General features: G+C 43.4%; 1 protein-coding gene across 4 annotated transcripts in view; it reads right to left on the bottom strand.

Annotated features, from left to right (window-relative positions):
* Positions 1 to 4984: 4984 nt before the first annotated feature.
* Positions 4985 to 22762, bottom strand: part of ebf2 (EBF transcription factor 2) — a 29870-nt gene continuing 12092 nt past the window's right edge. Inside the window, exons 7-16 of one of the 4 annotated variants that reach the window (XM_085180795.1) lie at positions 13371 to 13452; positions 11766 to 11907; positions 9548 to 9678; positions 8532 to 8658; positions 8347 to 8435; positions 8163 to 8228; positions 7445 to 7619; positions 7171 to 7353; positions 6887 to 7057; positions 4987 to 6712 (exon numbers count right to left, since the gene is read on the bottom strand). In XM_085180795.1, coding sequence (XP_085036921.1) covers positions 6681 to 6712; positions 6887 to 7057; positions 7171 to 7353; positions 7445 to 7619; positions 8163 to 8228; positions 8347 to 8435; positions 8532 to 8658; positions 9548 to 9678; positions 11766 to 11907; positions 13371 to 13452 — 1198 coding nt within the window. In that variant the 3' untranslated portion in view covers positions 4987 to 6680. Of the gene's footprint in view, positions 7058 to 7170; positions 7354 to 7444; positions 7620 to 8162; positions 8229 to 8346; positions 8436 to 8531; positions 8659 to 9547; positions 9679 to 11765; positions 11908 to 13370; positions 13453 to 22762 lie in introns of all 4 variants that reach the window. The other 3 variants (XM_085180796.1, XM_085180793.1, XM_085180794.1) reach the window with 3 other exon arrangements.

The raw sequence follows: 22762 nt of genomic DNA, 5'->3' as shown, positions 1-22762 counted from the left end.
ATTTTTCCACTCCTGTCATTTCTCATCTCATCGTGTACCCTATCGCTTTACCTATGTGTATTTTTGTTTTCCTTACACATGCCTTCTACACATGCCTTCTGTGGACCCACTCCATCCTCTTCACAGCTCCATCCATCTTATTGCTCACAGGTGGTGAACCAACACTATAAAAACAGTCCCTGCTTGCATGCTTTCTCTGTAGTCGGAGCTCGCTTGCCTCTTGAACTTGTTGAAATGAATCTGTTGCTGTAACAAATAGTGGACATATCCTTCTAGTTTGAGTCACATTAAAGCCAAACAAAACAACATCTGCTGGTACTATTTAAAACCCCGACACCTCAGAATACAGGAAGAGCCTCTGTGGACCGTTAGAGAGTAATTACTGGATATCTTTTACAAGGTGTAACTAGAGCCAAAATAGACAGTGCCCGTGACACCCAGCTAGTCCTCACTTTGTCCCAATCTGTTCTTTTCGATGTACAGCCCGCCTCCTCCCACCTGTCTCCCATTATTCTTTTCTAATCAGGCATCCATGCCAATCAATTTTATCGCCATGACAACATTTTGCATGACGCCCCCTCCAAACACCGCCACCACAGCCACCGGACACCCCTATAAACAAAAACAAAACAAAATTTAAAAAAAAAAAAAAAAACAGAAGCTGGATTTCGACAGCTCAGGATTGATGAGGGGGAGTCCTGTCAAAGGCCAGAGATTAGATTAGGAGTGAAGGAAACACACACACACACACACACACACACACACACACCACAGCTCAGAGGCAGCAGGTGCTTTTGGTTAAACCTTAATTACATGATCTCTGATTTCTCTAATTGATATGGTAATGACTATGTAATTAATGCAAAAGCAGAAATACCAGCAGCTCACCTAATGAATGGATTTATTTGATTAGATATCCTTCTGCATATTTATGCATGCTGGTAAACAGAGGACCCAGGTTACAGAAAATGGTTATTTGGGGCGGTTGTGATAGTATTGCTACTGATGAGAAGCCACTGCTGCAACACTGATAAAATTTACACAGGTAGAAATTTGAGCACAAATGAAACTGCTAAAAAAGACAAAAGAGTAAAACTTTAACTAAATACATTTGCTGCTTTGAACTGTAGCTCAAAGCAGCTGTAGCTGTAGACTAACTAGCACAAAGACTGTTTAAAAGAAGAGCAAAGGAGGCAAAGGAAGAGGAACTCCAGCCCTGTTCTTTCACAGGTAGGTGGTGCTATGGGGCTACCTCACACTCACAGTTATGAGCCACAGTTTGCATAAATGAAGATGATCATGAATGGTGCTGATGAGCACCAGTCTTCAAATCACCAAATATGTGCTTTTATAAGTCTGAATACATATTTTTTATTCAAAGTCTACACGCTGCTCCAATAAATCCAAAAGCTCACAGACTCTGATGCCTTCACCCTTTCATAGACGTATACACACTCAACTATAACTTCACCGTGACATCTAGATGTGACCCAGCTGCATTTACTCTCTGCTTTAGCAGCAAACCTCACAGGGAGGGAGGAGACCGGATATTTGGGGAAAGATTCCAGTATGAAAAGTCACCTTCTGGGGATGAGAAATCATCTCTCCCGCTTACATCCAAACGCCCGCACTGCTCGCTGACTTTAAAATATGTCTCCATATATCTTCTCCTCATGTGAGATATCTGGGGGTCTGCTGCATGGGGTGAGGGGTAGGAAGAGGTCAAGTGAAAGCACATGTGGGCCCAGGCCAGGTCTGAAGAACGGAGACCTCGTGGTTCTCCATTTTTGTGTATAAGGTATAACCACACAACCCAGACACTCCTCTGGACGCTATTACACCTGTGTTTTTTTTTTATTTATTAACAACAATAATAATAATATTAATTCATATAGTACTGTTTGATTGCATTCATATTTTTTCTAAGAAGTTAGAAGTGCTAGAATAATAATAAGTAAACTAAATAAATAATAAAGTGCGGTGAAACTGCTTTGGGTTTTTTCATCAAAATTAGCAACTTAGATGATAAAACACTGGAACAAATGCTCAAAACTGGCGTGTTATGATGTTTCCTTTGGGTCTAGAAACCTCAGCTTCTGTACTTGTATAAGTTTTCGGGGAACAATCTATTAAAACAACAACGACCACACAAAATAACATTTTACACTAGCTTAGCTTTGATTGCGCATGCCTCCAGTGTTGTAGCGCACGACGCGCTGGTTTGCTGAGACAGACAGGAGGGGAGCTAATACCATTAATGAACGGTGGAGCGCTAGTTGGTTAACTAACTTACCTCTGAATAATGTGTTTCTTACGGGGCCACTCGGGCCACGGTTGATGGATGGCCTTACAGAAGCCGGGTCAATTAGCCAGGCTGGATTTCCCTGCATGTCGGCTGTAGACAGCACCGGGAGAGCTCCCAGCTCTGTCACGCGGGCCTGGCTGTAATTAATCACCAGCGTGGGGCCTTCTCACCTCACACAGGCGCGCGCAAAAACAGCCAATACATACGTTTGGTCCAAATTACAACCCCACTCTTCTAATCTGGCTAATTGTCAATAACGTACCCAGAGGAGACGAGGGATCGTTACATAAAACAGAGTCGGACCATCCCCAACAACACTGAACAATGTACAGTAAGAAAGAAAAAAGAAACCACGTTTTATTGTAGCAATAGCTGCTTTAGTTAGTTTATATTTGCTCAACAGTCTGCAGTAAAACTTCTCTGCTTTAATTACCTGAAGATACAGTCTGTGGGACAACCAGGTTGGGACACTGGTGTCAAAATTCAATAACAGAACATCAAACACACCAACAACATCGTTGTTGGTGTGTTTAATGTAAATGTTTCCATTAGTCAGGGTTTGATTAAAAGCAGCACATACAGAAGTTCTACATGGACTCAAAAGCAAAGAGATGAAAATGACTGATGGCCTTTAAAATGTATTCAAAACTGAATATTTTCTTAAATCAGGACCAGGAGCCCAGTGTCAGCATGACAGGAGGGACATGTAATCACTTTTGAATTGAAAACTGTCTTGGAAATGTCATTTTAGCTGCAGCTCTCATCCCAAAAAGCTGTTTCTCTTTCTCTCTCCCTCACACACACACACACACACACACACACACACACACACACACACACAGGTAGACAGAGCACAGATTGAGAGGCAGGGACAGAGACGTCACTCGGTGTTCACAGCATAAACTCCTGTGGTCCGGACAAAAGCAGCAGGCTGGCAGATGAGGTTTGTGTCTGGGGGCAGGGGAGCAGTGTAGCACTGCTGCTGTGCTTTGTGTGTGTCTGTGCACAGTGTGCGTGTTGTTCTTATGAATTTGTGCATGTGGGTATGTCTGAGCGTGTGTGTGTGTGTGTGTGCATGCATTTATGTGTGTACCTATATGTGAACGCACACGTGTGTGTATTTTGTTGGGGGGGGGGGGGGGGGCGGTTGGTCTCATGGGGCAGCTCTGTGTCTGTCCCATCTGCCACCCCACTCTACTGACACCCAAGGGAATGGCAGAAGGGGTGGGGGATTCATTTTGGAAAAAGGAATCGGGGTCCAGTGGTCTAATGGGCAACAATGCTGGTTTTACTGATGGGCCAAAGGCAAAGGACACTGACTGGGTGTGTGGAAGCCAATCTACCCATCTATTTGACAAAACAGTGGGCCACCCCTGTCAAGCGCTGCCTCAGCCTGCCTAATAAGGCACGCACACCCATGAAATTATGCCTTATATGAGAAAGGGGTGTATATTTTACACACATGCACACATAGACCTGGGGCTAATGTCAGCCCTAATGCATGGCCACGCTGTGGCCAGAGGGCTAATTGGGTATATAAACACAAACACATCCCTTGAGAGGGAAGAAGGCAAGGGTGCATTTTGTGCTCACTCTTTTGTGAGGGTGACAGTACTTTAACTAAAACAGCAGTATCTATAATAAAAGATGACGCAGTTGCCCTCTAGCAGTTATGCTCATTTGAAGCTGTGCTCTGAGTGTAATGTGGAATGACTTGGTGGCAGGTGGCATCTCATCCCGTCTTTATCCAAATTGTGATCAGGAAACTGTAAATGGTGCTGCCGCACTCACATCAGCAGCAGCAACAACATAACAGTCTTGTGGAAGAGCAGCATATGGCTCCTGCACCACTGGACAGAAGGAGCACTCAGCAAGATGAATGCTGAGGTGCTGGCAACAAAGCTGACTTTAACTTGTCAAATTAACAGCATATCAAAGGAGAGACGCAACAGGGAGCAATGATGAGGAAGAGGCAGGTGCAAGTGCTACTTGATGGTGACAAAGACTGCATGGTGACTTGCAGAAACATCGACTCACTGCTGAGGTCAGCGTCAGATGTTTGAAGTCGGCGTGTCGCTCACTGTCACCGAACACAGTTTTTGAAACGCAGTTCGACCATATGTGCTCAGTACAAACACACACGGCACATGCAGACATGCATGCGCCGGGTGCTACCCTACCCCCTCACTGCTTTGAGGGCTATGTTAATGAAACAGTTGCTGTTTCCTGGCATAACATTAATTACCCGATCAAAATAGAGTGGGTAATTAACTGCCCTTCTTTACCAGTGCTAATTACATTAACAGAGAAGGGCCATTTGAGGGAGCAAAAGAAAGGGGAGAAGGAAAGTAGAAATACAGCGGTACCACGCAGAGGCTGAAAAACAAGACAGTGAGGCAAACGCTTGTATGTATGTTTTAAGAGAGAGAAAGAGACAAAGAGGAGGAGGAGGAGGCCTCGTTGGAGGGAGACTCATGTGGTTCTCACTTGGGCCCCCAGAGGCTTGGTCCTCAGAGAAAAGCAGGCTTATTGGAGAGAAGAGAGATGGAGAGAGGGGGGTGTTGTTTATCTTGACATGCTCTACTCAGTCTTTAACGCTCGCATCACAATTAAGATGCTGCGGCTCATCAGCTATGTATACAAAACAGTGTAACAAGCTGCACGAGCACACAGGTGACGGGCGCAGTCAAAAATAGATTCAGCACAACCTTGAGTTGTGGAGCTCTGTGGTAAAATCTTAATGTCCAGTAAACTGTCTGATAATCCAGTGTGTGTGAAAATGAATGCCAAGACAGTTTACCATTTAATGCAGGGCAAGAAACAAAGCAGCTTGTATGAACATCACACTTTTTTTTTTCAGTATCCATTTTATTTGGAGCACAAAATATAATTACACCTTGAGATATACAAATCACATTTGCAACTATTTTTTGTATAATTTCAAAGAAAGATGGCTTCAAAAACATAATATTAAATTGCTAATAATTTTTAAATAAATAAAATTAACCAAACTCTAAACACAATTTTGCAAGAGTCATCTGTTCTTTGTGTTCTTCGTTTTTCGAGTCCTGAGAATGCAGTTTGTGTCATACTGAAAAAAATGTAAGTAAGGAAGTACAAGTAAAAACAGAATGATGAGGGTCAGTGAACATCTAATACATCCGCTTCTTTTCTTTCTTTTTGAGCATTTGTGCTTTTATTTACCGTACTGCATAGTGACTAGAGACCTGTACAGGGCTGAGACATTTAACATGGATGTGTAAAATGTGAAAGTCACAGTCGTATATATTTAAATTTGTAACGTGGAGTGAAAAAGTACCAGGGCATCGGTGTAAGAGAGCATGCATTTAAAGTGAAATTAAAAAGGGATAAGGCTAACTAACATTTCCTTTACACAAGGAGAATCACCTTCTGCAACATATATATCATTATGCAAGATCCTGCAAACTGGGGATGTTTACTTAAAAAGAAAAAACGAATTCATCTTCTCTGCTGATCATTCATCAAATTCATTAGTAGCTGCTGAGATAAATTCATGTCAGTAACAGCTGGAAAAAGTATCACTGTATAAAAACACGTTTATATTATTACCTAAACTAACAATAATAAGTTAAATTGCTTGTTTTTAAATAAATCAATATATGAATTCCTTTAGTAATAACCCTTGAGACAAAGAGCTCTCCCTTGAAAAACCGTAACGATCAGAACAAAAAATAAAGGGTTTGTTTTTCTGGAATGTAAATTGTCTTCAAAAAGTCTACTACAAAAAAACCTCTCACTAACTCACAGACGGTTTACACACATGCCGTTTAACGTGTCCATACGCAGACAGAATAGCACCCTGCTTTTTAGAGCTGCAACTTTTTATCTGAGTTGTCTGTCGTCCATCAGTGTTCAGTGCTGTCGTTGTGCGTCCTGTAAAACTCTGGCCGTGGTTTTGCACAGGTGTTGAGGAAAAAAGGTGAATACTGCATGTGATGGTTGGTCAGAAGTCAACACAGATGCTTTTGAAGCTTGAGGCAAAATTCGAAGCAGTCTTCATCTGTTTCTTTTCCGAGGCTTCATTACACACGCACGTACACAACCGAATGTGGTCCAGTCTAGTGCTGCTTGCTAAGGATGGTCTCTGTGGTTGTGGGTGGATTATTCTGCTCCGTGTCTGCAGTGGATAGCTGGTCTTTGGACATTTTCATACCCCGTGCTGTTCATCCAGACGGATGAAAAAGGGACTAAGAAAAGGCGAGCATACAGGGTTGGGGAGGGAAGATATACAGTACATGGTCGCTAGTGATCAATTTTCCATTCTCCCTGCCCTCGTAGTGCCAAAAGAGGGGCTAAGTGAAGCAGTGGTCTGGGGTAGATTGGGGGTGCTTTGCTACATCGGGGGAACAACCAGGCCCGTCATTGCTGGAGAGAAAAAAATATACAAAATCTATGATTCGACTCAATCAGCTCTTGCATTATTCTACATCCAGCAACTGTTTTCTGTCTTGTTCAGTCAAAGCTTTCGAGTTAGTACAAGGGGTTAGACTGCATTCATAAGTTCAGACAGGGGGGTCAGATAGTGAGTTGGATGACTACCTCTGAAGCTGTTCCCCCCTGAGGCGGGGCAGGCAGGGGAGGGAGAGCCTTGGGGCCTGAGGACAGGAGCAAAAGCACTCTTCTGTTTAGCAGCAGACGGGAAGGAGGAGAAAGGCAAGAGAGAAGATGAGGAGCTGGAGCTTCCTGGTATAGTGGGGCTAGAGGGCATTACTGTGGAACAGAGAGCAACAGTCAACTTTAAGCCTGAAAGTCATAACACATCTGCTTTGTTAAGTTCATTAATGCACACTTGAAGATATTTAGAAAGTTTTTTAAGATCTTACTGTAGGGAGAGCCAGTGGGGGAGGCACTGTTAAAACCAGGAGATCCAGGAACACCTAGACTAGTCATGGGAACGGTCCCATAGCCTCCAGTCATCCCTCCACTAGTGCCATAGGTTGACTGCTGGGGAGTTGAGGCTGACGGGTAACCCCTTGGAGACAAACTGCTCGAGTTGCGAATGTAACCTGGGGGGACCGTGGAAAAGTTGGATTACATTTGAGCTTTATTAGCTACAAAATCAAACATGAAGGATGACTTAAGGCTCAGTTTGCTCACCCTGGCTGCTCTGTCCTGGCTCTCCGATGCTCACACCCAACTGAGAGGGATAGGAGCCCAGGCCCATGACGCTGCCGTGGGCTGGTGAACTGGGCAGTGCCTGCAGCTGACTGTGAGGACGGGGAACACTGTAGAGCGCCTCGGCAATGTCAGCTGCTCGTTTCAGTAGCATGTCCTACAGGAGGGCAAATAAAATAGAGAGCAATGGGTCAGGCTCACAGACATATAATGCAGTTTGGCCAACATATTATTGCTGTTAATTAATATATCTTTAGCTTGGCAGCAAACACAATATCTAATATCTAATTAATGTCTAAAACTGTGAATGTCTCTGCTACACCCAATTAGCCCATTAGCTACAAGTTACATACGGTGTACCAACAGTGCAGCTGACAGTTTTCTGACTCATACTGGTGCCTTCATGAGTTTTCATTTCATGTGCAAACTGAGAATCAGCAGCTGAACAGCCACTTGACATCCACAATCTAAAATTGTACTTTTTTGCAATGTTTTTTAATCTTTTAGCCTTCTGAGTGCCACACCTCTTTGGAAGATGCAGTCATTATAATGAAATGTTGGAAACCATCAGTCATTTACATTAGAAATGCAGTCTATAAATCAATGCTAATGTTAATATGTAAAAAAATACAAAATCACAGTCACATGTGTACATTATTCTGTGCTTCAATACAATATGTAAAGAAAATTTCCACCAAACCTGATTACTGTGTGGATTTCCATACAAAGCTTCCACAAGATCTGCTGCTCTTTTCAGGAGGATCTCCTGCAAAAAACAAAAGAACAAAAAACAAATTGAATACAATAACCTCTTTATGACATGTGCACTGTGGTTTGAAAGATAATCGTAATATAGTAAGGTCATATATGTAACTTTCTCTCACCTTAGCTAGTTTCTCTGGGTCACCAGGGTGTCGAGGAATAACCTTCTGAAGACGCTGAAAGCCATAATCTATGGTTGGTTCATTAAGAGCTAAAAAAGGAAGGACAAAGTAAGTCAAAATCAGTCTCAGTTTAAAATTCTTGTGGATAACATGGACAAATAGAGCACAATGATGTGTCTACATACCTGTGTAGATAAAGCGCCCGGGTGCTCCTTTGCAGAATTGCTTAGATTTATAAGACAGTGTGACTTCCACAACCCCGGGAATGTGTCTCGGAGGTGTCTGGACACGGATAGCGTGTGGTGTGATCAGCTGGGGAACAAACACAGAAACTGTGTCACAAAATGATAAGAAATTCAACGTGAGGACTCCAGCTAAACATTGGTTATTTATTTCTGCTCCTTGTAAAAAAAGACTATATATAAAGATTGACGCAGACATATTATGTCAGTGCCAAAGAACTTGAATCCTTCTTCTTTGTAATGACCAGCGGGGAATGTTCAGGAGAACGATCCAGCTGAACAGAGGCCTAGGAAGCAACTTTAATTCTTCCTTCATGCATGAGGTCAATAATAAGGTTCCTTGTGCATCTGTGGTCACTATTGCTAGTTTCAGGGTATGCTTTAGGGAATGACTACTCACTTGCTTGTGATATCTGGATTTCAAAAATCAACAGCATGGTAACAGCCAAAAAACCCAACTAAAGGCTCCAGAGCTTTAGACCCAGACCATGGTGTGTAAAAAAAATCAGTTCAAGGTTGGAAACAACCTGCATAAGCTTGTTTGAAACTACATACGAGGCCAGAAGTCCTGGTCACGAGCCATGCACATGACTTTTAATCATGGTCTGGAGCTCAAGTCAAGTGTAGCTGGACTATTTTTTAGTTCAGTTTTCAAACTGAAACTGGCATTATTTGGCCAGGAAAAGACACACAAGTGGCAAATTTCAACCCATCAAAAAGTGGACTACTATCATTAGCTTAACTCTGTGACACCCTGGTGACATTTGTCATGCTATGACAGCTGCCACTGGCATTTAAAGAAATATCCTCACCACCATGTCTTGTAAATGTTCAGACTACTTCTACAGTGCACAGTCTAATTTTGTGTAGGCTGCACCTGAGTAACTAAAATAATGTGATAAAGTTTTCATTTTTAAATATCTACCATCATTAGTGTGATGTTATGAAGATGCTCTTACCTCGCTCCACACGAGCATGCTTCCAAACACCACTTGTAGTCCATCAAAAAAGTTCTCCCCAATGACTATGACCATTGCACCTCCGGTGGTCCAGCCCTCACTCGGACTGATGGCTTTGATACATGGGGTAGCTAAACAGAAGAGCAAAGCAAGATTCACTTCAACGGTTTCAATACAGGATGCTCAGCAGTTGAGAAAAGAAGATGTGCAACGGAAGTGGGGATCTGATGAAGACAGTTTTAAAGATGCTCTGTAGTTCAGGATTGTGCAAAACAAGTTCTAAGATAAAGTTACAAAAGCTAAAAGCATTAGTATTTCATTAGTAGGGATGGGTACCGGTATCCGGTGCCATGATGGCACCGGTTCTGACATAAACGGTAGTAACCAGACCGAGAAGCAGCGCACATTTCGGTGCTTTATTTCGGTGCTTTTTTTTCCTGAGATGTGATACACTTTGAATTCTAGCCAATCATTTTACGTTTCCGGGGATAGTAGGCGGGTCCAGGTACGTACGTACTTTTAGAGCAGAGCTACAGGTTAAAAATGCCCAAGGCGAAGCGGTCAAAAGTCTGGTTGTACTTCACAGCAAAAGATGCAAACTCAGCAGCCTGCAACAAGTGCTTTAAGGTGATACTGTGGAAAGGAGGTAACACCTGAAATCCGATGAAACACCTGGCAACGCATAGCGTTTTTTTTAAAAGCCGAAAAATGCGCCGTATTTGATAGCTTGCTGCGAGACCTCACACCGAGCACATCTACTGCAGGTGTGGTGCCTGTTATCGGACGAAGAGTTAGCAACATCCCCCAAAAAGCTGAAGAGTAGAGTCCTGGCCCCTAGCCCTGCCAGTGTAGCAGAAATGATGAGGATGATGATGGCAGCAGCAGCCGTTCTTCTCTGCGTGAGTAGCTTAATGTTGTTCGTGTATAATTTACGTTGAGTAGGCTAACCACGTTATTACATTAATGTATGTAAGGTGAACTAGCAAACATCATCATAGCTACATGCGGCTGTCTTCTTGTTTGATGGCAGATACTCCCTTCACCCTGGCCAAAAAGGCTAAAATGACCAAATAAAAAGTGGGAAACAGTTAAACATGAGAGGTTTTTGGACAAAGTTTTTGTTTTTTCCATTGTTTAAGCACTGCTTCCAGCCAAGAGTGATACCATATATGCCCTATAGCTGCAGAAAAGGCTACTATTGTTATCTTTTTACAAAAAAAACAGCTGAACATGAGAGGTTTTTGGACCAATTTTGTGTTCTCCATTCTTTAAGCACCGGTTTGAGCACCGTTTAAGCACCGGCACCGTTTCAAAAGTACCGGTTTGGCACCGGTATCAGATAAAACCTAAACGATACCCATCCCTATTCATTAGTATTGCATTCATTAGTATTGCATTAGTATTTCAACTTAATTTTATTTACGATGTGATTTTTATCCACAATGAACTTGAAGAGCACATTGGAAAGATAGTCAGCAGACACAGGAGCTCAATCAATGGACATTCAATGAAAGAGTTAAAAACAAATCTCTATTAAAAAATAAATGTGTTATGAAATGTATTTATGCACAGAACTGGAGTAAATGTTCTTGGTTACCTTCAACCACTGTTCAGATAAATAAGTAGTTCTTAGTTGAGATGTCAATGTGATGTTCGGATCTCCAACTGTAAACTTTGTTCTCAGGCTTACAATAAGATAGTCTCCACTTATATACGCATTTTCACTTTGTGGTTCTACAAAGCATTTTGAAGTGTGTTTCTCCTTCACTGTTTAGAGACTAACAGCACCGTAGCTGCAACACAAGGTGCTTGCCTGCCCTGTGAAACAGACTGGGTTTTGATAGTCTCGCATATGGAGCAGTAAGATATCAAACCACCAGCTCTGGGAGGCGTAATTTCACTTCATCACCTAAGCCTTGGTCACCCACATAGCACATTGTTTATTAGAGATGACAGCATTATCTTGAGTTGAATATTTTAGGACACATTGACAAGTATGGAATAAATGCTTTAATTAGTTCAGTTAATGACCTCAGCAGTTATGTTTGATATACCGCGGTGATTATGATCGGACGTTATGCAACTCGAGTACCTGCTGTTCCCTTATGTTCTGTGGATGAGTGTGTCTTATGCTTCTTGTGAGTGATACAGCAGACATGTAACACAGAAAAAAAAGGTACGGTAAATGAAGTGTGACGCGATGGCGTAATTGTCTTACCATATTCCATCGTATTCTCGACAGACTCGCCTGGCTCCAGTCTTCGAGCTCTTCTGCCATGTTTTGAGTTGTTGTGGACAAACATGTTGTCAGACACGGCTAGGACGTGACCGTCTACACTCACAGTGCTGCACAGGACCACCTGAAAGAGAGGAAAAGAGCCATGAGGAAGATACATGAGCGTCTATGACCCACTTAGACAGCATGCTGCGAGTCACAATCTCAGGTTACGACAGTAAAATCCCTGAGCAACGATTTGTTTTAGTGTACAGGTGATAGTCATATTTCTTAATAGGTAATGTGACATCCCCAGGATCTCCATAATATGTCTGCATTCTGGGGATGACACTGTTCCCGCAAGCCTCCACTCCTCCATCAGGCCTCCATATGGCCTCTCCTGCACTAACTTTTTGATTCATAGATCATGCAGCAGGCTCATCGTTGTCTCCTCGTGATCCTTCAATGACAGCAAACATATGGACCAAATCTCCCATTTTAGCCAGCAGTTAAGGTAGTGGATGATATATTGTGACCCTAATTTGATTTTCTGGTCTCAGCATGTGTGTGTCCCTTCCCACATCACGAGGATGACATACAAATAATTAATGAGAAGACACTTTTCTCTTTGGAAAAATTGTGAGTGTTGATACAATGCTAATCCTGAGCGCAAAACTGAGTTTCCGCATGTTTACGAACATTTTTTGACAGTACTAGGACTGTACTGAGATAAGAATTTGAATAAACCATAATGTTTTTATTTTTCTTTGTGTTTATCTTTTTAGATATGTCAGAAAAGATCAATCTTTTTACTCCCTTTGAAATAAACACATGGCAGTAATTTTACAGGTGAGGGAACACGAGGAGGGAAAAAAGGAGAAAAGGCATATGGTCCATAGGTGGTGGAAAAAGAGGGGCAGCTATAGGAAAATAACTGTAAATTATCGATCTAGCGTCAGACTCCTGTCCAGCTCCGATCACCTTTTAACCCGGAGATGACAGTCTCCGAGTGCCTGCGTGCTCATAACTTCTCAGCGTGTGTCACCTCGCAGGGGATAAAGCAAAAATGGTGCAAGACAGGAGGACGAAGACAGGGAAGGGACAGGGGGTTTGCTGGGAGGAGGAGAATGCCAGACAGAGGCCGCTGCTGCTGAAAGACGGCAGAGGAAGTGAGGCGGGAGCGTCCCAAGTGACCACTTCCTGGGTCACGGAGCATGACCTCCTCCATCTGGAGCCAATCACTCAATTCTTGACAACTTCCTGAAACACCTCAACCTATTTCCTGCACTCCAGCACCCCCACGACCAAGCCCCCCTCCACATATCCAACTCCTTTCGCTTGTCTTTCTGTCTTGCTGTCTTCTTATTGATTTTTAACTTTCACCTTTAACTCCCACCTTCGTGTTTTTCTCTGCACAACCTCTCCAAAGAAGGAGTTTAAGGTAAAAGTGTGACAAGAAAATTCAAAAACAAAATCCTCTAACTAAATTAGAAGACAGGAGGGGACATTCTCATTAATCCAAAACCTTTTGTTTTTTAGTGCCACGTTCCCCACTTCCATGCAAGCACACACTCACACACTTGCTGGTTTCCCTCCGTGTATTTGTACCTGAAATCTCCTCATATCCCTTGGGTTTCCTGCTGTCTTCAGACAATTCTGGTTACATTTCAGGAAAAACTTCAAGAAAAACCTGCAAAGGTAAATACAAGGACACATGTTTGTACATTAGCAACAAAAAAAGCATCACACAAAAGAATCTTGATCACGTTTGTGATTATTTGCTACCCTGTGACAAATTGGCAGTCTAAGAAGACACTAATTATTTTTCCGAGACAGGTCTTGTGTGTGTAAGGTTGTGCGGATGTGTGCGTCTCTGCTCTGTACACATCTGATTACAGTTCTGTCTTCAATCCCAGCTGTTTAGTTTAATAATAAAGTCAATGTTATTACACTTTAAATCAAGTAATGAGATTTTGAAGCACAGTCCAGTGAAACAGCCACGGTGTTTCAAAGTACACTGGAGACAGTGATGTATGCCAGGAGACTCAAGGGACCGTGGTATCCCACAATGCCGTATTTGAACCCCCACATGGGAATGGAGAGGGAAATGAAGTACAGACAACTACAGAGAAAGTGAAACGAGGAGGTGGGAAGATGGAAGGTAGCGATAGAGGCACAGGCACTGGTATGGACATGAATTTTGTTTTCAAGTATATGTGTCTCATTACGTATGTGAGTCTACTTCTGGGCATGATAGACTGTGCAGACACAGAGTAGGTGAGAGAGAGAGAGAGAGAAAGAGGTCCTGATCGCCTCTGCTGCACCAAAGGAAACCTGAGAGAAAGGTGGAATAAATAGGAGAGAGGGAGACTGTGGAGAGAGACTCCAAATCCCAGGTGTACGCAGTTCGGCAACATAGCCCGCTGCCATGGCAACGCAGCTCTGCCGCAATCCCAAAGTCCCCATGCTGAGGCAAAGACAGCGGTGGGAAAGAAAAGGAAACAACAAGAACACATTCCATCACTGAAACCCAGCGCGGAGCCAGGAGAGAGACTTGGCGAGAGGCAGGAAAGTATATAAAGAGGACAGGTGCAGACAGGGCTCAGGAGGTGGAGGACTTAAAGAGAGGACGTGTGTTAAAATACAATAAAATAGGAACGAGCTTTGCGCTGATGCAGGATTGTGATGTAATTACGCTTCTTCAGTTCACAGTAAACACATCTGCCACATCTCTGCCGTGTCTGTGAGAAACACACCCATTAGCACTCCAATAAAACAAACAATAGCAAAGCAGAGAAAAATGTTGCACAAGGATGCAACGTATTTCTTTTGGGGGTTTTTTAGTTTGGGGGGGGGGGGGGGGGGCTTCATGGGTAGCTCCAATCCCACCCACACTGTGTTTTCCGCAAGTATAAGTCATCTTAATGTAGAGCGGTTGTTTGGAGAGGAACTTCATATTGGCCCCATGGCCCTGAATCCTCCCATCGAATACTAATCTCTCCCTCATTCTGTCAGCTTTTACTCGCTATTCTTCCATCACTCGCTCCAACTTCCTCCCTTGCGAACAGGACCTGGCTTCTAACTCCGTTCCAACAGTGTGTCCAATATTTCTTGATTTGAGCTATTTCGTCAGAGGACAATCAATATTGTTGTTGGCAGAGGGCGATTGCAATTTATCACTTAGATCTTAGGCCTCCGAACTCAAAGCTAGGCTCAGTGTGGGGTGGAAACATGTAAAAGGGCACATCTGCAGGATTTTAACATACATGCAGCAGTGCATGTATGTTAAAATCCTGCAGAGGCAGAGTTTTAAAGTCTGGTTCTGGACTCTACAAGTGGACAATAATCAAAAGTGTCCCATTTCATTTTACTGCGTCTACTGAAGGTGATACAGAACACATATTTATTATGTCCAGGCCAATGCAAAGGAATATAGAAGCCTTATGCATTAACCATTACATCACAGGAATCACATTTCTGGTTCAGTAAGCAGGTCCATTGTATGCTTGTGGTTTGATAACACTGGTTTCCTCACACAATCCAGTCGTAATCACTCACTTGACTGACTGACATGATAAATTTCTGCTGTAGTGATGCATCAGATACCAAAATCACAACCTAATTCAAAGGCTGTCTACACCGATCTCAGGCTTTGTGCACTTTCTGAGGGTTCTTGACCTTGTTTGTTGACTTCTTCTCATCATTCCTTGTTTGTATGACACCGGATGCCTCACACATGCACGCTCACAACCACACATTCGCATGCATGCATACATGCACACTCTAATACACTGACACACACCCCTATGCTCCCCTCCCAAAAACCCATTGAGTCAACTTTTCACCCCCCCAGTTCGGACGCACACAGCTGCAAATGCTGAAATTAAAGCGAGACATTGACGCATATATTAGCATGCATTAGCCGCTTCCCCCTGCCCACTTAACATGCAAATCTCCCAGCCCCGTCGCCTCGCACCTTCTGCCACACATTCATTTGCTGAATTATAATTAGACTAATCTTGCATAATTAATAAGAAGTCGAGGACCCTCTGTTTTTATCCCCTCCTCTATTGTGGTTGCAAAAGTTTAATATTGCTGTTGTTTGTTTTTGTTTTGGTAATGTAATACACCCACACACCTCCCCGTGCACACAGAAGAGACGAAGAGAACACGCTAAGAATTGGAGGTGATCCTCATGTCACAGGGAAATTGCAGAGAAAGGCTATTTTCAAAGAACTCCACCAGAGTTATCGTGTTTATATTTAATGGCTGCCTTGTTACACATCCACAGATTATACTGCTCCATAAAGCAGGTGGAAAAGAGAGATCCTGTTTTTATTAAAACACTTAAGTGGGTAACACAGTGCAAATAAAACTAATGGGAGGTATGAAACAACTTTTAAACTGTCTGCCTCAATAAATATTTGTTTTAACTACTGACAATTGAAGAAGAACTGCAGACTATAAGATAAAGCATTATTGGTAATCTTGTAAAAATGTATTTTAAAAATAAAACTTCTTAGATTAAGATTGCTGTTCCACATTAGTGGCAAATTTCACCCTACAGCATGCTGCAGTCAGCTATGAGAATCAAGTTTTATCTTCTGCAGCATCTTCCCTCCACAGACATGCTTAAAACAGGAAACACAAACAAAACATAGAACCAAGTCTTAAACTTTGGGATCATTTTACACTAGAGCGCCACAGGGAGTGTGTTTTTTTCTTTTCTGTCTTCACTTCTAAATCTCTGTCAAGGCCTCCAGTCCCCTTTGTCTACATCTGCGTCAGTTCCCAAGACTAAACACAGGCCTCGCAGCATGAGGTGGGCATCCCAGGAGTGACAACTTGCTTTGCTAAAACTAGATCAGTGACCAAACTCCAAGTCGTGACACTAAAAACAAAAGAGTAACAGTTTTATTTAAACACGTTTTCATTCTTTACTATGCTTGGTTTCACATTCCTCAGTCGATTTTGGCATCTGTTACACATGTAAGCATTGCCCTGCTTTACACATGGCCTTAATCATCCAGTGAGCACCTAAGCACCAAAGGACTTAACAAAAATTTTCATAGGCATTCATCAGCACTAATCACTGTTGACATAAACTGCCTTTTCACATAGTCGTAAAACACATCACCCACTATGCTCGCTGTAAATGAACTTTTACTGGTTGCAGTGGCTCTTCGAGCAATCTGATTCAAGCGTGGCTTTAATGAAGAGTTCAAATTAGCCAGGAGCACAGAAAACACTCCGACTCTCACTTTCCTGGGGTTGGCTTTAGTTTTCTAATTTTGGGTCAGTGCAGCAAAAGTGACAAATTTATGCTTCAATCCAAATATACGAGAGGAGAAAACTTAAAGGAAACTATGGGGAGGGGGTGACCGTCATCATTTTTGCTCAGCAAAAGTGGGTTCCCTGCTGCTTGGTGAGAGGCGAAAAGTGGAGACGGAAAAAGAGACGCTCTTCTTCATCATCTTAATAAATGTTATTTTTGACCCAGTCTGTAATCCCTAATAATCAAACTAAAAAAGGCTGCAAAATACAAAAAAGATGAAGAAGAGGCGGACGCGGAGGAAGAGAGGAAGAATGTCGACGTCCTGTATGCAGGGCCATCACTCATCAGACATCCCCTCCATCACCTCCCCACCGCCACCCTGAAAAAACAAAACAGTGTCCTGACATCGTGGTGCAGGGGAGCTGAAAGGCGGGTGGGGAGGAGGGGAGGAAAATTAGGAAACCAGATGTGAAGCATTAAAACATACTGACATGCTGAGGGCCTTCCTCTGCCACACTCACACACTGAGAACACTAACTCGTACAGCAGGCTAAGATACATGCACGCATGCATGTGTATGTCTCACACACACACACACAGGCCATAAAACAACACACACGTACACATGCACACACAAAGACAAATACTGACTTGAAAGCAGCCATGTGTGCACAATCAATCATGCAGAATTATACACATTAGAAAAAGTGATGCCTAAAAAACAAATGCCTAAAAAATGTAAGCATGCAAGCTGATTTTTAATAAAACACGCGTGAAATGGGCCAAAACACGCTGCAGCTCATGGCTAGGAATGAAGGTTTGGATAAATTAGGGAGGACGTAACAATTTTTCACTGTAAGACAAAAATCTACAGATGGGTCATCCTGCATCACTGTATGGATATGCATCCAATTAGGACATATATTTTGGCTGAGAAATGGCTGGGGGAGCTTTGTTTTCCTCCATGAGGGGAGCTGTATTTGGGGAAGGGGGGGGGGGGGGGGGGGAATTGGAGCATAGTAGATGTGTATGTGTCAGTGGGGAAGAGTAATAAATACCCCTGGACCAGGGTCCCCTGGCAGACTGGGAGCTAGACTGGTCACCAGGGTTAACACCCGGGGCACCTGACCTCTGACATTGCTAATGGGGCACAGAAAACCCTCCACGAACTGATACCCCCTCTGTCGCATACCACCACAGGACCTTTCACACCAGTCGTCCCCAGTCCGCTCCCCTCCTCCTCCTAAAAACATACAGGGATATCTGTGGCATCACCTTCACTGCCCTTTCACCAGCAAATGCCACACAAATTCCCTACAGCTTGAGCTTCTCTTTCATTTTCTTTTTTCCGGGATGCTTTTTAAACATATATGCAGTCATCATCATCATCATTAAAAAAAAATAAAGCTTGACCCTCATCTGTTTCCACAAGTTAAATACAGATGAAGGCTTTATCTACTAAATGGATTGTCACTGTAGGACCCTGATCTCATTTGACAGCAGTATTTATCCTGTGTGAGCTGGGAAGATTATCCTCAATTGGCCAACTTACTCATGTAAAATAAAACAGTGTGAATATACCACACAGCAACTTAATGCTGTGTGTTTTATTTATCCGTTCTTATCCCTACCTCAGGTAATTACACATCACAAGAATTATTTTGCCACTATTAAACACAGATTTTATTCAGGCTTCTTGCAGATTTTATGCAGGACTAAGAAGCTGGGCTTCAAAAAGGAGCATGCTAACTTTCACCAGATACACCTTCAAGCAGACAGCGAGAACATGGGTGAACTCAGCTCTTTATAAATTTGACTGGTGGATTGGCTGTGTCCCTTTTGGCCTCCTCTCCGTTGCCTCCCGGGCTGGCTTCACCCCTGCAACCCCAACCCAGACCTAAACTTGAGAACTGTGACAAAGCCAAACATTTTAACCACTGGTGCTGATTTATAGAGCTGGGTAGCGCTGTAAAACCTTTAGGCTTGCCACTGAAAAAGTGACTGTGGCATTCTGGAGCTGGGAGCTTAAGAAGGCTGCGAGGAGGAGAGTGGAATGATGGGAAGGGTACTCAAGAGGCACTTGAGAGGTTTCTCTTGGGTGTAAAAAGGGTTTTACTGCATAACCTCTCACCAGCTGCTAAATGTGCATTTCAACAATTTAAAATGAATTAATGTGTTAGTCTCTCGAGCTTAGCCAAAAGCATAGCATACAGACCATCCACATGGGACTGCGGTCAGCCTGCCAAATAGATAGATATGGATAGATATTCAGAGTCTAGAGAACATGAATTCACAACCAGGACAGGGAATAGAAGTCCCATCAGTGGCCTGACCTCTCCCAGCATGCTTGGCGTGTCCTGAGGGACGAGGATTCAAAATATACTCTCACAACTGTCAGATGGAGACACGTAGCACCTTCTTCAACTGAATAGATTTCAAATATACCAGAAGGTCATCCACGACGCACCAAAATCTAATCTTACCTTTTCAATACCCTTTCAATCACTCAGCAGCTAATAAGATTTACCAATAACTTGTATAAAGCTTGGCCCAAAAGAACAATGAAGCTGGGATGGATGCCACTGAGAGGGAGAGGAGAGGAAAGAGAAGCAACAACAGAAGGAGAAGAGATGTCTTCTTAATTAGCCAGTAATGATAAGATCTGACAAACAACATCTGTTTCCAGAAAGAGAGAGAAGGGAGGGGGGGGCGTAAGGAGGGAGAGGGAAGAAGAGGGCGAGAGAGCGGGATGGGAAGCAGCACGAGAGAGAGAGAAACTGCTGAGAAACCTGTGAAGCCTAGACAACAGGGACCTGCTTGTAAGAAAGTAAAGGGGGAGCGGAGGGGATGTGTTTGGGAGGGAACGCTGTGTAGCGTGACACAATGGAGAAAGGAGGATGAGAAGTATAGCAGAAGTGAGAGAAAGACAGACAGGGGAGAGAAATCTGACAGGGTTGAGGGAGTCGAAAAGCCAGGACGACTATGACAGACAGGAGAAGGAAAACAGATCAAAAGGAGAGAAAATGAGGAAGATAGACAGACGCAGAGAAGGTGAGCTGGATAATGGTGCTGAAGGGAGAGAGGAGGAACGTGCGAAGAAATGGGAATGGAATCACTCAGAGGTTTCAAGGTGCTGTAATTTACTGTCCATGGCTAATACACAACAAATGTGTGGGAGCCGTGGACTGCGAGAGGAGAAGGGGAGCATAGTGGTTGGGGGGCCAGGAGGGTGGAGGCTTTAGGGAGGGCATGCAGACTGTTGGGGCTCTCAACATGCCTGCTGGGAGCCTGTCAGCAGTCACATCACCCCCTGCCCTCAGCCCTGACAGATTCATCAGGACCATCCCACACCCTGCTGCATGTATCCAAAAGATTGCAGCGACAATTGTTAAACTGCTTTTACCATTTTTAATTCACATTTCCTGTCAGACTTTTATCTGTTAATGTTATGTTCGATCCAGCAATCACCCCCACATCAGACAAGCCACCGCTACAGTTCTCTACAGTTCTCTCATGAAAACGCTTCAAAAACTTCAGGCTTTTAGCTCGCTCTCTATACTTTTAAGCCCATTTTGGTTCTTTGCTCGCTGTTTGTTGCAAGACAGTTAAAAACTTTGTGTATTGCATGCGGGCAATAGAAAGTGTGGGTTATTTTCTTATCTGTAACTAAAATCTATCATGAAGTCAGCCAAAAAAAAAAAAAAAACAGAAGAAAAAACTAAATCGAATTAAATCTCAAGGGGAACATAACCTGGGTATAGCCATGACTATCGGATATGATGTAACATCTGAAATAGCACAAAAACAGCAAATTGTGACAGTTAACAAATTATTAAAGATTATTATTAAAGATAATGTGCAGTATCTACATTGTGCTCTACACATTAAATTTGCTTGAGAATGGTGTGACCGTTATTAGCCAAAGATTTTCTTAGTAAGATGGAAACACACCATGGACTTGCCTTCAGTGGGAAGGTTCTCTGCAGCAATCCTGCACTCATATGCTCCATGCTTGATTTTTTTCAAGCTGCTTTGATAAATGTACTGAAGTTCTTACGAATGAAAAGCTATTGTATAGGAACTGTGTCTATACAAAGCGTCTTCGCCTGTCTGTTTCCTTCATGGACCGCAGGAAGTATAACTTTTGCCTGTGATACTTAATCAAATTGTATTTTTTTTAAAATCCTGCAGAAGTGTAAATATTAGTGTTTGGAAATGCTTTCGAAAAGTGATTGTCAGGGATTTCAGAGAAATCTAACTCCTAAGAAAAATAAGAATCTTTCCAGATCCCAGATAAATAGACAAACAAAAAAACAATGTGGGCCATGGGGCCGGCTTAGCACCAGGGGGCATTGTTAAGTCATTAGTGAAATTTAAGCCTTTAACCACAACCAAACCCAGTCACCCCCAGCAGCAGTGTCCAGCCAAAGAAAACAGCCCCTGTTACTAAATACCACTGCTAACTGGCCTTTGACTCCAGCAACCCCCCCAACACACACACAAACACACACAAAAGATTCTAGATTCTTATGAAAGTCCAGTGCAGCAATGCTTGTCCGCTTGCTCATGATCTGAAGTGCTGCTAAATCACTGTAATTTGCCCACTTGTGATCCTTTGAGTGTCCCTGCTTAATCCCTTCACTGCTCAACCAAAGGTGAACCTTATTAGTGGATAGACAAATGGGAGGGTTTTCCCCAGCATCCCACCCCTCCTCGAAATTCCCATTCATAAATACCCCCCCCCCCCCCCCCCCCCCCCCCAACAGTTCATCCATTGGTAGTCCGATCCCATTTCCTGTCACAACATCTCTCCGTTGCTGTCTGTTTCCTACTGCCCCCTGTGTAGGCTCTCAAAGAAAACAAACCAGGCCTACTTCTTGTGGCAGAGTTCAAGCCACAACAGCCAAATGCTGGCCGTATCAGAGCAAAGGTGACCAAACACAAACTCGGCCCATAACCTTCCACTCATTATACACTTCCTGTGCATGCTGGAGTCCCGGGTATTTCCAGCTCACATGACACCAAAATGTAGAGAGCTTGAGACTTACCAAAGGTCCCTGAACTCATTTTCAGCGGTCTTAACTCTGAGTGTGGCTCTTACTGTTTGATGCGGTGCCTGTCAGAGAATTTGATATTCTAGACATTGCATCGTCTCTCCCTGTCTGTCTTTGTGTCATTCTCCTGCTTGCATTGCCCCAAGGGAGGAGCCATCCCCACAGTCCTGTGCCAGCTGCTCAGTGGTCCAGCCTGTGTGCCGCTCTGCTGTGTGAGGCGTTGTGCACTAGAGCCTCAGGGCTCTGTCGCCACGCTGCCTGGACCCCTGCATGAGGGGCTTGCTGACAGAGGGTCTGGAGGGACTGGACAGTACCAGCTCACCAGGGAGAGTCCTGTGACAGCGGACTGAGGGGGGCAGACTTTGTCTCTGAACATGCATGTGTGACAGACAGGTAATTTATGCAAAGATAATAATGGCTGCTGTATCAGTAACTAAGAGTGCACACATGCTTCTCTATGACATGTTCAGTTTCTTTAGTGTATTCAACAGCAGCTTTAAAGCCAAGTCTGCACACATTGAAAATGTTAGATTTTGAGGCTCACCTGTAACTGAACTGCCACTTACTGTCATAGAAACTGACAGCTTAAACGCCTCAGCCAGCTACAGCTGCACTCAGAGTATGTGAAGGTGTATTTGTCTCAGTTTGCAACAACTTCACCACCATCATCT

This window comes from Neolamprologus multifasciatus, chromosome 12, assembly GCF_963576455.1.
Source record: "Neolamprologus multifasciatus chromosome 12, fNeoMul1.2, whole genome shotgun sequence".
Taxonomy (NCBI): Eukaryota; Metazoa; Chordata; class Actinopteri; order Cichliformes; family Cichlidae; genus Neolamprologus; species Neolamprologus multifasciatus.
This window is presented reverse-complemented; position numbering and strand designations above follow the sequence as displayed.